The sequence below is a fragment of the Chenopodium quinoa genome, unplaced genomic scaffold, assembly GCF_001683475.1.
Source record: "Chenopodium quinoa cultivar QQ74 unplaced genomic scaffold, ASM168347v1, whole genome shotgun sequence".
NCBI lineage: Eukaryota > Viridiplantae > Streptophyta > Magnoliopsida > Caryophyllales > Amaranthaceae > Chenopodium > Chenopodium quinoa.
The window spans coordinates 3,797,201-3,812,673 of NW_018744858.1; the positions used below are offsets into that span (position 1 = coordinate 3,797,201).

General features: G+C 36.7%; 2 protein-coding genes across 4 annotated transcripts; one reads left to right on the forward strand and one right to left on the reverse strand.

The window, feature by feature from the left end:
* Positions 1 to 651: 651 nt before the first annotated feature.
* Positions 652 to 12,060, forward strand: LOC110704834. The gene is made up of 4 exons (XM_021882650.1): positions 652 to 1,562; positions 2,449 to 3,846; positions 5,349 to 8,140; positions 11,371 to 12,060. The coding sequence occupies exons 1-3, from the start codon at positions 1,368 to 1,370 to the stop codon at positions 8,112 to 8,114; spliced, it is 4,359 nt and encodes a 1,452-aa protein (XP_021738342.1). The 5' UTR covers positions 652 to 1,367; the 3' UTR covers positions 8,115 to 8,140; positions 11,371 to 12,060.
* Positions 12,061 to 12,131: 71 nt separating this feature from the next.
* Positions 12,132 to 14,110, reverse strand: LOC110704835. Of its 3 annotated transcripts, XM_021882652.1 has the most exons (6): positions 13,969 to 14,102; positions 13,344 to 13,510; positions 13,069 to 13,210; positions 12,893 to 12,974; positions 12,683 to 12,799; positions 12,132 to 12,498 (listed from the first exon to the last, which is right to left on the reverse strand). In XM_021882652.1, the coding sequence occupies exons 3-6, from the start codon at positions 13,188 to 13,190 to the stop codon at positions 12,448 to 12,450; spliced, it is 372 nt and encodes a 123-aa protein (XP_021738344.1). In that variant the 5' UTR covers positions 13,191 to 13,210; positions 13,344 to 13,510; positions 13,969 to 14,102; the 3' UTR covers positions 12,132 to 12,447. The 3 variants fall into 3 exon arrangements, with proteins under 3 accessions (XP_021738344.1, XP_021738343.1, XP_021738345.1); XM_021882651.1 differs by lacking the exon at positions 13,344 to 13,510 and having other exon boundaries at positions 13,969 to 14,110; XM_021882653.1 differs by lacking the exon at positions 13,344 to 13,510 and having other exon boundaries at positions 13,069 to 13,206; positions 13,969 to 14,103.
* Positions 14,111 to 15,473: the final 1,363 nt, after the last annotated feature.

Here is a 15,473-nt window from a genome sequence, read left to right on the forward strand (position 1 = left end):
CTTGGAAGACTAAAAAGCAATACACAGTTTCTAAAAGCTCCATAGAGGCAGAGTATAGGTCAATGGCAGGGTTGACATGTGAGTTGAAATGGTTGAAACAATTACTTCAAGATTTGGGTATGTAACATAAGCAAGGTATGAACATGTATTGTGACAGTCAATCAACACTTCATATCGCTAACAATCAGGTGTTCCATGAGAGGACTAAACATATTGAAGTAGATTGTCATTTTATTCGAGATGCCATTGAAGAAGGTGTAATTAGGCCATCGTATGTTTCCACGAAGATTCAATTGGCAAATATTTTTACAAAAGCCTTAGGAAAGGCGCAATTTGAGTTTTTTCTTGACAAGATGGGCATTCGAGATTTACATGCTCCATTTTGAGGGGGGATGTTAAGATAATAATTAGGAATATTGTATAATATATTTAGATTTCCTAGTTATGTTTATTTTATCTTATTCCTAGTCTTGTTAGGGTTAGGAATATCTCTTGTAACTATATATATTCTTCACATGTGAATGAGAGACCGAGAGACAAAAAGAATAGAGAGAAGAGAGTACCGATTCTTCGTTCTAATTTTTCTGAAAAAGAATCGGTACTCTCTTCTCTCTATTCTTTTTCTCTCTCGGTCTCTCCTATCTCTTTTAGGGTTTTAGATTTCTGGGTCGTTTAGGCCGGAATTAGTCTAATTTTCGGAAATTAGACTATTTTCTACTCTTTTTCTTTGATTTAATTCAGTTATTTGTTGTTTGTTTTGTTTGCTTTGTTTTGTTCTCTCCCTTTATGAGAGTTTGTTCTAATTTTGTACACTTAACTTGTAAGAGGGATTTTGATTCCATCTATGGATGATAATTTTATTTTTAAGGTTCTAATAATAATTGAGAAGGTGATTTGGATTCATATGAGTTTAGGATTTTCCATCAACTCTACGATCAAAACATCAGCGTAGATGCGAAGGCTACTTGGAAAGATGCGAATACATAAAAAATTATTGCTCACATCAAATTGAAGCGGTAGAGTATGAGCTATGGTAGATATGTAAAATAGTTATGATTTTGATTGTAAAAGGTATATTATTTTAAAGTTTTTTCAAAACAAATTCCTAAATATTGATATCTAGTGGTGGACGCTTATAGCCAATACGTGATTTAATCATGGACGGATTAGATGACAACTATTGACAAAGGCATTGTGTTGCCTTGTTGGGGGTTAGGATTCTAGAACAAGGGAGTTTAGGGTCGACTCTTTTTTTACTAAGCACTGTATTTATTATTTATAAAATCCCTATTCCCAAGCAACTTCGTCTTCTTCGTTACAACTCTCTTTCTCATGCAACTCACTCACAAACCTTACTTCTCTTAACAATGGCGGATCCTAGACCTGCCCTTCGCTCCTCAAAACACGCCCTAATTATGGAAAATTTGAGAAATTCTGTTTTCAATGTCGCTAATTCTTACTCAATTAAACCCTTTTCTCCCTCTCAAATTGCTTTCATTGAACAACAACTCCTTTTAGCTTTTCCTGTTTTCCGAACTCCTACTCATCCTACTTATACTGCGGTATGTTCTACCATTTTTATCCTTAATTCTTTGTTGAATTTTTTAATGTTATATTTAGTGATCATTAATTGGGTTTGCATAATTACCTTTCTGTAAAATTTTGTGGGTTTTTTTTTTGTTATTTTTGACAATTTTGTGCATTTTTTTTGGGCTTAAGTTTGTCAATGTTCGCATATTATTTAGGTATTCCTTATGGTTATTTTGTTGAGTTTTTTTAATTTAATTTTTAGTGATCATATGGAGTTTGCATTGTTGAAATTTCTGTTTATTTTGTGGTTTTTTTAAAATAATTTAGTTTTTAGTGATCATTAATTAGGTTTGCATAATTACCTTTCTGTTAAATTTTGTGGGTTTTTTTTTGTTTATTTTTGTAAAATAATTTTTGCCGATTTTCTGCATTTTTTTGGGCTTAATTTTGTTGAATTTTGCCAATGTTCTGCATATTTTTTTTGGTATTTCTTCTGGTTTCTTTTTTTTTTTTTAAAATAAAAATTTAGTTTTAGTGATCATTGATGGAGTTTACATTGTTAATATTTCTGTTTATTTTGTGGGCTTTTTTAAAAAAAATTTAATTTTCGGTGATCATTAATTAGGTTTGCTTAATTACCTTTCTGTTGAATTTTGTGGGTTTTTATTTCTTATTTTTTTAAAAAATTTTTTTGCCGATTGTCTGCATTTTTTTGGGCTTAATTTTGTTGAATTTCTGCCGATGTTCTGCATATTTTTTTGGGTATTTCTTATGGTTATTTTGTTGAGTTTTTTTAATTTTATTTTTAGTGATCATTGATGGAACTTGCTTAGCTGAAATTTCTGTTTATTTTGTGGGGTTTTTTTTCCACTTTATTGAATTATTATATTTTTAATTTTTAATTTTATTACTTTGTAGATGATAGAAACTGCGGTGAAGGAGTTGGATGAAGAATATGGGTCGAATGAGGATTCGATTTCGAAGTTTATAAAGGAAAATTATGATGGTTTACCATGGGCACACAGTGTGTATTTAAGCCATCATTTAAGTAGAATGTGTGAAAATGGTGAGATTGTATGCACTTCTGATAATCGGTATACCACACCAGCGTTAATCGAGGAGCGTAATTTGAGGGGTGAACAGCTGAAGCAAAGGTTGGGGAGGAGGATTAAAGAGTGTGCAATTGAGGGGAATTTAGGTGGACAAAAAGTGGTTGAAGTGAGTGGAGATGTGGTAGGGTTTCAAGAGGAAGACATTATGGTGTTAGGGAGGAGCAGGGTGAAGCGGAGAAGGCGGAGTTGTGTGGTTTTTGAAGAAGATGATGAAGCTAGGGGAGGTGGAATTGTTGGAGAAGAGCACAATATTTCTAGTTGTAGCCAAAACTTGGAGGTTGATAAGTGTAATGAGGCGGGGGGGCTAGAAGATGAAGATGATATAGCTTGGAGGACCCGGGTGAGCAGAAGGCTTAGTTCTGTGGTTGTTGAAGAAGATGATGAAGTTTGGGGAGCTGCGGTTGTTGGTGGAGGGCAGGATATTATTAACAATAGCAATAACTTTGTGGTTGGGAGGCATAATGAAGAGATGGTGCTAAAAGATGTAGTTGATTTGACTTGGGAAGCTAGTGAGACGTCTGAGGAATGGGGTGGTATTGAAACAGTTGATGAGGATCATGATCAGTTAGTTGTTGGCGGCTTGAAAAGTGAATTACTGCCTACAGAATGCCAATTTGAAGTGAAATGTCAAGCCCTTCCTTTAGACGATGATGAGTGTGAAAGAAATGCTGAAACAAAATTATTGGTTCCATCATCTGTGGGAGTATTGCAGGCGAAACATGAAAGTGAAGTTACAACTGAAACAATGTCCATGGATGAGGATAAGAGTGCTGCTGAATTGGTGCTTGAACCCGTTGAGTGTGTTGAGAAGTCATCCGTAAAAGATTTGGTCTTAAAGGAAAGTGAGCTTTTGATTAGGGTTGATGTTGATGAGGTGGCTGTTAAAAAATCAGCCTTAAAGGAGAGTGAGCTAATGATTGTTCCTTTTGAGGGCAATACTCCACTAGCTGCTGTTAGTGCTGGAATAAATCCAACCTCAGTGAGAATTGATCCCGTGATTGTATGTTGTTTGCCAGTCGAGCAAGAGCAACCACAACGGAAACGTTCGGTGTATCACACAAAAAAGAGGTTGAAAGCTTGCCAAAAAAAGATGAAAGTCTCTTCGAAATCCGTGCCATCTTTGCCAGCTTTAACTGTGGATCGTAATCTGGTTGATCGCAGCCAGCTACAAGAGCTTTCTTCTCAGAGAGGTTTTGAGACCAAGGTAACAGTCTTAAAATGTGTAGGAGCTAGGAGCAGTTACTCTTGTCTTATATGATGTTTCCATCAAGTGAAAACAAAATGAGAATCTATACTAATTATACTAAAATGTGTTCCTATAGTATATGCGTCATGTGTGATGTGACACCAACTTTAAGCCCTAGAATCATGTCACGTACTCACACCACCTATTTAGCGAATAATTGTACTTCTTTAATGAATACAGGGCTATTGTGGGGTGGTGCTAATCACTAGGGACTATAGAGGGGTTGTCTTCTTTAATGAATAAGGAGGTTTGTGGTGGCTTTTTTTTTCACAGAGAGTGGATGGTCTCTGCCTTAAGGCATTATAGAGGGGTGAGAATAATGGAGAACAACGTCTGATGATGAACTAGGGAAGGAGAGAGTTTAGGCCAGGGAAAAGATGTCAAGACATTGGGCTAATGATTATGTCTTTTAATTGAATTAGTGATTCCTTGCTGAAAGCTGGATTGATTTTTTTTTTTTTTCATTACATTTCTTTTATGATAGTCTTTTCTTTAGTGGTTGTGTATATGCCTGTGCTATGTTACTAGTACCCTTCAGGTACCTGTTTCGCACAATTAACAATTCAATAATTCATTTTGGACTAAAACACATGCTTCTGTGTAACAAGTGTCTGCGCGCTTTTACTCTTTCATGTTCATGTGTGACTGGAATTTGTCTTAATTTTTGACTAGTGATACTGAATAATAGTTTGGTGTAAATCTTTGGACTTTCTGGTTGATAATTACCAAATAAATCGGGATCGTTGTTTCCATTAGTTTACGTGTGTTACATAGGTTATTATTTTGTTCCAGTGAAGAATTCACGTCTGTGCAGGTGGTTTCCTGATCAGGATCTAATCTGCAGTTCCCATTTAGAAAATTGCTATTTCACCCCCAAGAATCCAGTTCTTATTGCAATAATCAACTTTTAATTCTTTGGAGTAGAAATTGGCATCATTCTATTGCTGTTCCATTCAGTAATTACTTTTAGAACAGATTCTTTGATTAACCTACATGTAAAATTCTGCACAATATCAACTTAACCTCTAAAAAGGTTCCTGTTTTTCTTTTCTTACCAAATTGAAAAACTTCATTGAATGTTATATCAGGGCATCCCCTCAAAAAAAAAAAAAAAAAAAAAAAAAAACAGTTTCTGCATGAATTGTGTTTTCTTTAATTTTTATTGATATCGTTGTACGTGTAACCATTTGACACAGTTGGTTAGGTAAACAAGAAAATATTGACCTTGAGTTTTTGTTCGTTCTCATGAATATCTCTAAAAGGTGGATAGCTCCATAATGTTTTACTTTGAATTTTCATCTCCTTTGAATTTGCCTTTTTCTGTTAAAGATTAGACAGCACTAGTTCTTTTAGTGGAAAGAACTATACAGTTGGAAAGATATTTTTTATGCTGCTGAGTGCCAGTTTTTATTTTAGTTTATTTATTTCATTTGTATTTATTGACGATGCTAATTTTTCAGCCCTGTTCAACTCTGTTGGAGTCTCCAAATTTCAAGGGATTACCTGCTGGTCAAAGTCAACAAGCTTGTACATCATCTTTGATTGATGGTTTCAAAGATCAGCTGGATAGGCAGAAGTCTCTGGACCCTTGGCACCACCGTATTAGCTGGGAAGAGCTTATATCTGCGGATGACGAAGAAAACCTGCCCCTTCAACAGGTGTTGGAAAAGTGTGGTAAGCGAAGAAGGCATGTAGCACAAATGCTGACACAAAACACTCCTTTAATGACGGAGGCATCATCAAAATCAAATTCAAATCCACATGTAAATCTGCCTAAGAGAAAAGAAAAACAACCACAGCAACAGCGACTACAGAAGAAGCTGAAGCCACAGGATCAGAAGTGTAGTAGTTTTGAGGCAGATACTGTTGCTGCAACTGAAAGCATGACATCACCATCACTTCACATGGTGGAATGGAGAAACAGACCGAGCTGTGTTGATCATGTATCTCAGATTGGAGTATTGGATATTGTAGAAGAAATTTCTGATATGTTGCCTCATCACCAGCATCTAGTACAAGGTAAGGATCAGGGAAGCTCACTACAGTTCGAACTGACAGCAGAAACTTTTCCATTGAATGATGGTCATATTTGGAAAGATAACCAACAGACTAGGGGTGACCATACTCTTCTTTGTGAACCAGAAAATTCAGCCAAAGTAAACACAGTAGAGTTATCCCCGACCCAGCATCTGAATGGGCAGAAAGATGAACTGTATATAGGTGACATGGTAACCACTGCTGTAATAGAAGATATAGTGTCAACACTGGATCAGAATTACCAGCAGCTCATCGACCAACAGGAGCCTACAGAGGAAACTACCACATCCTTTCTTTTGCAGCGTCAGTGTCTTTGGGAACAGGAAGTGCCATCTAAACCAGCATCCAATTTGATTGTTGAAGAGACACCCTCCAAACTTTGCCAGGTTAATAAGATCAGCAACCGTGAACTGGCAACTGATCAGCAAAATGTTTGTCCAGAGGTCGAGCCATCTGAATTTATTGCTACAGAACATGTTGTGTCAGATATTCTGCAAAGCGTGCAAGAAAAAGAAAAACACCGGAAGCAGGTAGAACCATCCTTGCAGAATCCCAAGCATCAAATAGAACACCAAGAAGTAAAAAGTCAAATTGATGGTAGACTTCAACCTCGAGAAGCAACTATGTGTACATTAGAAGAGGAAAATGTTCCTACAAGGCCCCAGAAACAAGTAGAAGAAAGCAAAGATGTCGTGCCTTCATTAGATGGGCAGCTTCAGCTGCAAAAAGGGCTTTCTAAACCTGCAACTCAATGGAATCAAAAGCAGCAAAACAAACAGAAGAGAGGCCGGGGAAGGCCTCGGAAAGAAGAAAGTGCAACCAAGGTAAAGGCTGATTTGCTGACTTTGCAACCTCAGGTAAAGAAACGAGGAAGGCCTCGGAAACAAAAAGAGGAAACCGAGGGAAGTGCAGTAGTTTCAATGAATGTGCATCTTCAGCAAGAAAGATTGTCTGAGCTGGAAATTGATCAGAATCCCCAACTGCAAACAATGCAGCCTAATAATGATGGTCCAGAAAGGCCACTGAAGCTAGTAGAAGCAAGCAAGGAAGATGATCTAGGCTCTTCAAACTTGCATTTCCAGCCGCAAGATGAGTCATCTGAATTTGCTCTTATTTCCAACACTCTGCATAAAGTCATACTGCTAGAAACGGATGGCCAGAAACAGCCGTGTATACAAACAGATGGAGTCAAAGAAGACGCAGTAGTTTCTTCAAATTTGCATTTGCATCTCCAAGAAGGGTCATGTGAACCTTCAGCTGGTCATTATTCTCAGCAACATACCAAAGAGATGAAAGAAGAAAACCTAGAGAGGCCATGGAAACAACTAGAAGCAGCCAACGAACATGCAGTGGCTTCTTTAAATTTGCATGCTCATCGACAAGAAGGGTCATCTGAACCAGAAAGTGGTCAAAATTCTCAGCCACAATTCAAACAGCCAGAAAAAGATTGCCAAGGAAGGTCACCGAAACAGATAGAAGCTGCCAAGGAAGATACTGCAGCTTCATCGATATTGCATCCTCAGAAACTAGCCGGGTTTTCTGAACCAGCAACTCTCAGCATATCACAGCAACACATCAGTGAGAAATTGCAAAGTGAAGTTCACAGGACATCTGAAACTGGACAAACAACACCACCCTCAGACGATGAAACTTGTCAACAGCTGAAGAAGCACAAATTGCACATTGGAGGTCAGCGTCCTAAAACAAGAGCAATGACTGCCTCCTCTGACAATCAGCCTGATCAGCAGCAAAAAGAGTTGCTCTGTCATGAACAAGAAGGAAGTCAAGGAGAATTTGAAGGTCAATGTCCTAAGACAGGAGCAATGACAACCTCTTCCAACAATCAGCCCGATCAGCAGCAAATTGTGCAGCGCCGTCATGACCATGACAGAAGTTGTGGAAAATTTGAAGGAGTTCAGGGTCCTAAAACAAGAGCAATGACAACCTCAGATAATCAATCTGATCAGCAGCAAAATGAGTGGCACTATCACAAACATGAGGGGAATCTAGGGAAATTTGAAGTTCAGCGTCCTAAAACGAGAGCAAAGACAACCTCCTCTGACAACCAGCCTGACCAGCAGCTAAATGAGCGCAATTGTCAAAAGGCAGCAAAGATTGCTGTAGTTCCGTTGGCCTCGATAGACCAGCTGCGCTCGAGAATAAAGCGTCAATCTCTGGATAGCACTTGAACTAGTCTCGTCCGCTATGCAGCCAGGTAAATGCCATAATTTACACCTTTTATTGCAAAATGTTCCACCTTGTGACTGATAAAACTAACCCATGCTTGATTACCCGGCTCGGAATACTTTATGTGAAACTCAAACTCTACCCGAAATCACTTGATCTGAATTTGACTTGACCTGACAAAAAATATAATAATTATCTATACTATATATTAAAAGGCGCTCCTAAACAAGCCTACATGCCACGTGGTGCTCCTCAATTAATCTTTCATTTCACGTGCTTAAAAATATGGATTGTACAAGATTTGAATCCACAACCTAAGTTTAAAAACTTAAGTGTTAGCCACTTAAGCTATCACCATATACATGTCTTCTACCAAAATTAAATATAAATAAGGATTTCAATTATGGAATAATGCAGTCAGGGCATCGCCCGGGCCTAAAAACTAGTTTTATCATTAAAGCATATTGGCAATGGAGCCATATATGACCTACCTGTAAAGTCAACCCAAAGATGATCAGACCCAAACCTGAATCAACCCAAAAGTGATCTGATCCAAACCTGAAATCAACCCAAAGGTAGTCCGACCCGAACCTAATATCGACCAAATATGATTTGACCCGAACTTGATTGCAAGTGGTTGAATTAATATCTAATTTTTGCTGAAGGACAAATCTTTCTATACTGCATTAGTAATTCTTCATGGCGGACAGCTGAATTACCTGACTAGTATGATCTTTTTTATTAAGTAAAAGACTAGTTTGTGCGTGTATAAGAAATGGTCTTAAAATTTTATTGTCTAATCCAACTTTATAATTTTAAATGCATTACATAGATAATTTTGGCATAAAATTAAAAAATTTCAACTATTATAAAAATAAAACTTTCAAAATTTAATTTTTTGGCTCCTTTTTAGTCTTTTGTCATATTCAAATATCTTGATTGAATTTCCTTTGTTTATTTTTTCTTTTCATTTTTGTCTAGTTTTCTCTCTTGATCGTGGCTATCTTTTTTTTCGGTTGCATGACTGTAAATTTGTTCTTGGTTTCCTTTTTCTCATGCTAGAAAATTGATTTATAATTTTTAATTATGATTTATGAACATCTTGTTTGCCTAATTCAAGGTGAAAACGATTGAAATTTCCTCTTTTTCCTTTTTTTTATTGGCTCATTTCTTAGTCTTTTCTCATGCTAAAATATAATTGAAATTTACTTTTTTTTTTCCTTGTCTTTTTGGTTTAATTTTCTCTTATAATCTTGTTGTTTTTATTCCCTGCATGATTATTGATTTGATCTTAGTTAAATTTTTTTTGTTCTTGTACTATTTATTTGAATTACTACCTTTGTTAATTTTTAGTTGCATCAAAGCGGTATTATTTGTGAGTAGTGAAATTGCTTTGTTGCAACTAAAAATTAATGAAGGTAGTACTTTTTTTTTTGTTCATTTTTCTATCTTGATCTTGGTTTCCTTTTTTGTTCCCCCTTTTTTATTGATTGGTGCGTGATGAGTGATCACTAGTAAAATGCTTGCCTTTTACATGCAAATGATGTGGCATACTTGATATTTTGAGAATGGATTGAGCCTTAGCCTTTGCTTAATCATCATTCGCCCACACTTTGAAATAATAATATAGATTTGCATTAATTCCTAGTTTTACCCTATCCTTTTGATTTTTCTGAAAAAAACTCTCATTAGATTAATTGGTTTAACTTTAGTCTTATGTAACATGCATTTGGAGCTAGACACTTTAAAAATTGATCTCAAGTACAAACTGAATAAAAGGAATTACAAAATGAATAGTTCAATTTAGTTTGGACATCCCTACCCTTAATTCAAAATGAATAGTTCAATTTAGTTTGGACATCCCTACCCTTAATTTAAGGGTGTGGTCATGGTCTAATCCAGATAAAGATCATAACACTTTCTTTTTTTTGGTTAATTATTTTCTTGTAAGGTTTTTAAGCTGTGAGAGAACATTTTCATCTCTATATAGTTGTGAGAGAGAGCGTGGATTTTCCTTTTCAAGGATTATCATGTAAATAGACATCTTACTATCTTAGCAATTAACTTTTTAGAATGTTGCTAAATTTTTTTTTATTTTTTATTTTTTTTTATTTTTGTTTTTGAAAGGAAATATATTTTAGAATGTTGCTATTAGCTCAACTATGGTGGCGTAAATGTGCAGTTGTGCAGATCTTTTAGAAAAATTAGAATTGCCTCAAATGCATGCCGTAACATAAGTTATAAATTAAAGCTTAATATCCCTCAAGTTAAAGAAATATATCAAGCCAAAACCTCAACTTAGGGATCAAACATAATTATATGTGTTTTCTATGTCTATTATGGTTAATCCTGCTTAGGAGGATTTTTTTCGTGCTTTACGCATCAAGACTGTTTGGAGATACAGTAATAATCTCTTAACTAGATGTGTTGCTGGTTTGCTGACAGTCCATGTTTAACTAATTTTAAATCATCTAAATTCTAAAGTTGCTTGTTCACGCTTCTTGCCTGATGAAAGTGCCAGATTTTTTAGCCGAGGAAGGAATTCTGATGTGGTTTTTCAAAAGTCAATTTTCATCTATCCTAGTACTACACATTTCTGTATCTGCATATCAATAGTCATTAAAGATAATCTAGTCATATTCACCCAGCCACTCAGTACGTGAGTTACTAATTTCCCTTTAATAACTATCATTCCCTCTTTCTTTCCATCACTTTTATAGGGCAACTCAAGAAGTTCTTCTATGAACTGTTATTATTTCAGGATACGTGACAACTTTGTGGACATCCAAGACATTGTGTTTAATTGTTATTTCTGGATGGTCTAGTGCACTTCTAACTCATTTGGAAACTTTTTAGATATAATCTGTAACATATATGTGACGGTTTGAAATTTTGTTTTACTATACTATGTTTTCTTATGAAAACTAGCAGTCTCATGTATATGCCTAGTTCATGGAAACAAACTCAGCCATTAAAAGGGGTGAGATTGCTTAAATCTGCCTGACAGAGCATATAACAGTACTTTAAAAAGGTCTGAGGGATAATATAGTATGCATAGTTGAATACTAAACACCAGGCGTGCTTGACATGGTCTTTAAGTTTGTATATAATACCTATGACACGTTTGATGTTCACTGTTAGTGGGCAAATTGTTATCATGAATGTAACTTAACTGGTTGACACCATAGATGTGTATAGATGTTTCAAGGTTCTCTGCATGCATAATTAATCTTCTATTCTCTATTGTGTATGTTGCAGGATGACAGAATGAAAATAAAAAAGAGCAAAGTGTGGAAATCAAGATAATGGTGGATTCAGCTGTAATATATTCTAAAATATTTACTGCAGGCCGGACTATCCTCTGGGTATTGTCTGTTTTGTTGTGTGTATGTAGGCTTTCTAAGCCACGTAGTATTTAGTAGATACATCATAATTCATTGTCTGTTAGATTGTTGTTACGTTAGCAACTTCTAACCTTGTACGATTACATGTACAGTATGGCTAATTTTCTTTAGGATAGATCAGGAGTGACCGTTGAGCTTGTTTCTGCCAGAAATCTTCCACCGGTGTTTGGTTAAGTTGAATGTTTGGTCCTTCAATTTCATTGTGTTTACAAGTTTTGTATGGGGAAGAAGATTGCGTGCTTTGCCTTTTCTACGTTTGAGAAACCAAATTACTTGCACATGATATGGTAGAGCCTCAAACCTTCCAAGAATTTTCTATTCAGCAACTTATGCCTCGCTTTCAAAATAACCCCTACAAGCCATTGGCATAGAGCCTTATTATCTTTCCTCCTTTCCCTATTGTTAATTTGTTATCCTACCTTACCCAAGTTGAGCTTCTAATTCTAGAGGCAATTGTTACAGTTTGAAAACATCTTTGGTTTTCCAATGTAATGTCTTGCTACCGAATTTACCAGTTGAAATTATTATAATTACAATATACAAACCCGTTGTTGATAGATTGATGCTTTATTTCCACATCAACATTTGCTCAAGTACTAATAGAACAGATTCAAGTTAACTAATAACAGTACTTATTGAAAAGTTAATGCAAATGCAAAATAGCAAGATGCACTTTGTATTTAAGCAAAATAGCAATAAGCAAAAATAAAAAGAGTTTGTGATACCCTGCACATGTACATTAATTCTGCATTTCAGAATTAGTTTTGAGACATAAGTGTACAATAGAACATCATAGTAAAACATTTCCAGGCAGGATTTCCTTGAGGGCATGTTATTTATGGTGCGGAGCCAAGGTTCATTATTAGCTCATGGTATTTGTAGTAAAAGTTTTCCAGTCAAGTTTTCCTCGAGGACTCTCATAGTAAACTTTTTATCCACTTCCATCGAGCTGCCCATGTGAAAGAAGATGAGCCATGTATTGCTGTCATCACAGAAGATTAGACAGTTTAACACCAAGAAATTTTCTTGATAGTAACATACGGAGTGAAGGACAAGAAGAGCGTTCAATGAACTTCATAGAGTTTTTAGCAATCATACAGCTCTACCACAAGATATGTCATACCCACAAAACATTATATTGTAACAGAGTATATAAGCAAACTCACAGCATGGTAAGCATATGGTGATTTCCCCTGTCGCTCAAAATGTTTAGCCATAATGCAAAACTCTATAGGCCCCCAATCCTCCACTTCAAAGCAATTGCCAAGCGCAGCTTTATATAACTGCAAAACAAATTTCACAAGTATCAGATAATGAAGCCTTAAAAATACACAAGTTCCCAGATGGAGAGGGACTCGACAATTATCAGTTCTAACCTTTGCAGTGTCTGTTAGCATTTCTGTTCCTGCAGGATAAGATGCGTAGAATTGATCACCTCTGGAATACCCAGCTCTCGTGCTTCACCACCAAGAACAGAAAAGGCATTATTATTCCTCATCAAATCATCAAAGCTCATCCCACAATAAAAAATTAACCAACATATAAAATTTACGTGTTGTTGGTATAAGCATAACCCAATACTGCCGCAAAACAATAAAATCCACCATAAGAGACTAGCCGTCGAAATTTCTGAATCTTCAATATTTCATAGCAAGCATCATATACTCTCATCATATGCCCACTACTTCACCTAACTTCAAATGCCCGAAAAGAAAAAAGAAAGCAGCATATGTTAGCATCATTAAGTACAACAACCAAACCTTATTGAAACTATGAACATGTGATACAGCACAAATATGCAAATAAACTACTAGTGCATAAGATTACACTATTATATATTAATATCTCAAGAACCCTTCAAAATTGGCAAATCAATGAATAAATCATAATTATTCGCGGCCATTGCAGCGTGAATTGATCAGAGCTGGGACTAGAGCCAAACAATTGCGGATCCAGGATTTCCGGATGGTGGGTCACAAATAATTATCAACCACCTGTCATAATTGATTTCATTCCAAAAAATTTTAAAAAAATTCATATGACAACCAATTGTACCAAAAATTCAATATTACAAGTTTACAACTAAATAGTATGGAGTAGAAAAAAATCCATATTACCACCAAACAAAGAACACTAGAAACTATTACTGTACAATTGTTGGCGATGGATTTTCATGTTTAAAGCTGACATTAACAACTAATCTGAAAATAGCACCAACCATATGATCAAGCTTCAACAACTCAATTTCATAGTTGAATCCTAACATTCAAGGGTTGTGCAATACACTAGCAACAAAATTTGATTCAATCATCTCGAAAAAATCACATAATTTTAGGGATATGTGATTCAATTAGGCTCATAGTTTTGTTTTCATAATGTTAGTATTTAGAAGCAATAGTTGAGATTTTCGGACCCTAGATTGTGAAATTGAATACAAAACGAAACAACTTACCTCAGAAGCTGCTTCAATGATGGAGAACGTCAAGTGCGATGTGAGCGCGCTTCAATGGAGAACTGAAAGAGAAAAGGAGGAGTCAAGGCTATGTGAGTCCGTTTTTTTTTTATAGGAAAATGATAAATATAACTCTAACGGAAATATTGTTTAATAAGCTAAAAAGAAGGGAAATATTGAGAAAAAAAAGTAATATTAATTACACCGATTTATGTATGATTTTGTCATGAATTCTCAACTTAATTTCATTTTAAGAAGTATATTAAATGCTTATATATAATCCTAAGGACTACATATATCATTACCCTTTTTTATTTTAGACAGAGCAATTCAATGGGTTGGAGGTCTTGGAGTTTGTTTGGGGGTAAAAATACCCCTGACAAATGGACCAATGCTAATGCAGCACGTGTCCCAATGGCCTGCTGACACATGTCAGCCTCAGAGAGACCCAGGGGGATCCAATCCTCTCCTGACATGTGTCACCTGAACCCTAGAAGGGGAGTTGATCCCCTTCACTATAAATAGAGGAACCATCCTCATTTATTGGGGACTCATTATTGAATACGCATTCAATCCACACAAAAACCGAGCAATATTCATTGCAGAATTCTCTCTGAATCAGAGAGAAGTATTTACATTCCGCACTATACTCCTCATACGCGTTCTAACTTGATCGTTAGAGGCGGAACTCCCACCCTTGGGTGTCTACGTGGTTTTGCAGGTACAGGCAGCCGGAGGTCAGTCTCGATGTTGTAACTCTCCCGCAGGACACATAAAAAAACCCCGAAACATTGGTGCCGTCTGTGGGGAGAGTATTGCTGAGATGGTTTCACAGCAGTCTGTACTGCCTGTTGATAGGAGGTGGCCTATGATCGAGGTCAAAGACCAGGTGCCTCCTCCCCATCTTAAATGTCCGAGTCGACTTCAATGTCGACTTACCCAGACAGCTTCTAGAATACCTCAATGAGGCATTCACAATCAAACCGAGGGGGTTAGTCAGGCGGCTTGTCCATCCATTCTAGTCCTCAGATAATCCATTCGGCACAGTATGCGCTTCAGCAGCCATTCATGCCGTGTGGACAGTCATGTATGCAGCCGACCCTCCTCAGGGGGCAGGCGGCACAAAGCGTCCAACATCTTGACAGGCAGCTCCGTCTGCTAAAAGTTGCTAAACAACCTTGTGTTGAGTCCAATTGGTACTTCCATGCGTGTGAGCAGGGGCTGCTTAATACACAGTCGTCCCCAGGCTCCTTTGTAAGCATACCATACAGGCGGCATCATAGGCAGCCGACCTGCTCTAACCACACATCCGGCTGTGCATATGTGGGACAAGCAACATGCAACTAGCATGACATCCAATGGGTATAGTCGGCATCCAGCTACTAAGCAACACAAACATCCAACCGGCATAGGCGCATGAGCCTTGAACGCAAGAGCTAAGGGCTTGTTATCTCAAGCACATACAGCCGGCATGATATCAGCCTCCGAGCATCCGGCCAAGTGGC

Bases quoted from the DNA above. Each gene is read 5' to 3' on its own strand.
- LOC110704834 (XM_021882650.1), top strand. From the start codon at position 1,368: ATGGCGGATCCTAGACCTGCCCTTCGCTCCTCAAAACACGCCCTAATT. The intron at 1,563-2,448 runs GTATGTTCTACC...ATTACTTTGTAG, and splicing joins CTCATCCTACTTATACTGCG to ATGATAGAAACTGCGGTGAA. The intron at 3,847-5,348 runs GTAACAGTCTTA...CTAATTTTTCAG, and splicing joins AGAGAGGTTTTGAGACCAAG to CCCTGTTCAACTCTGTTGGA.
- LOC110704835 (XM_021882651.1), bottom strand. From the start codon at position 13,190: ATGATGAGAGTATATGATGCTTGCTATGAAATATTGAAGATTCAGAAA. The intron at 12,975-13,068 runs GTAAATTTTATA...TTGGTGGTGAAG, and splicing joins TATGCTTATACCAACAACAC to CACGAGAGCTGGGTATTCCA. The intron at 12,800-12,892 runs GTTAGAACTGAT...TTTGTTTTGCAG, and splicing joins TGCTAACAGACACTGCAAAG to TTATATAAAGCTGCGCTTGG.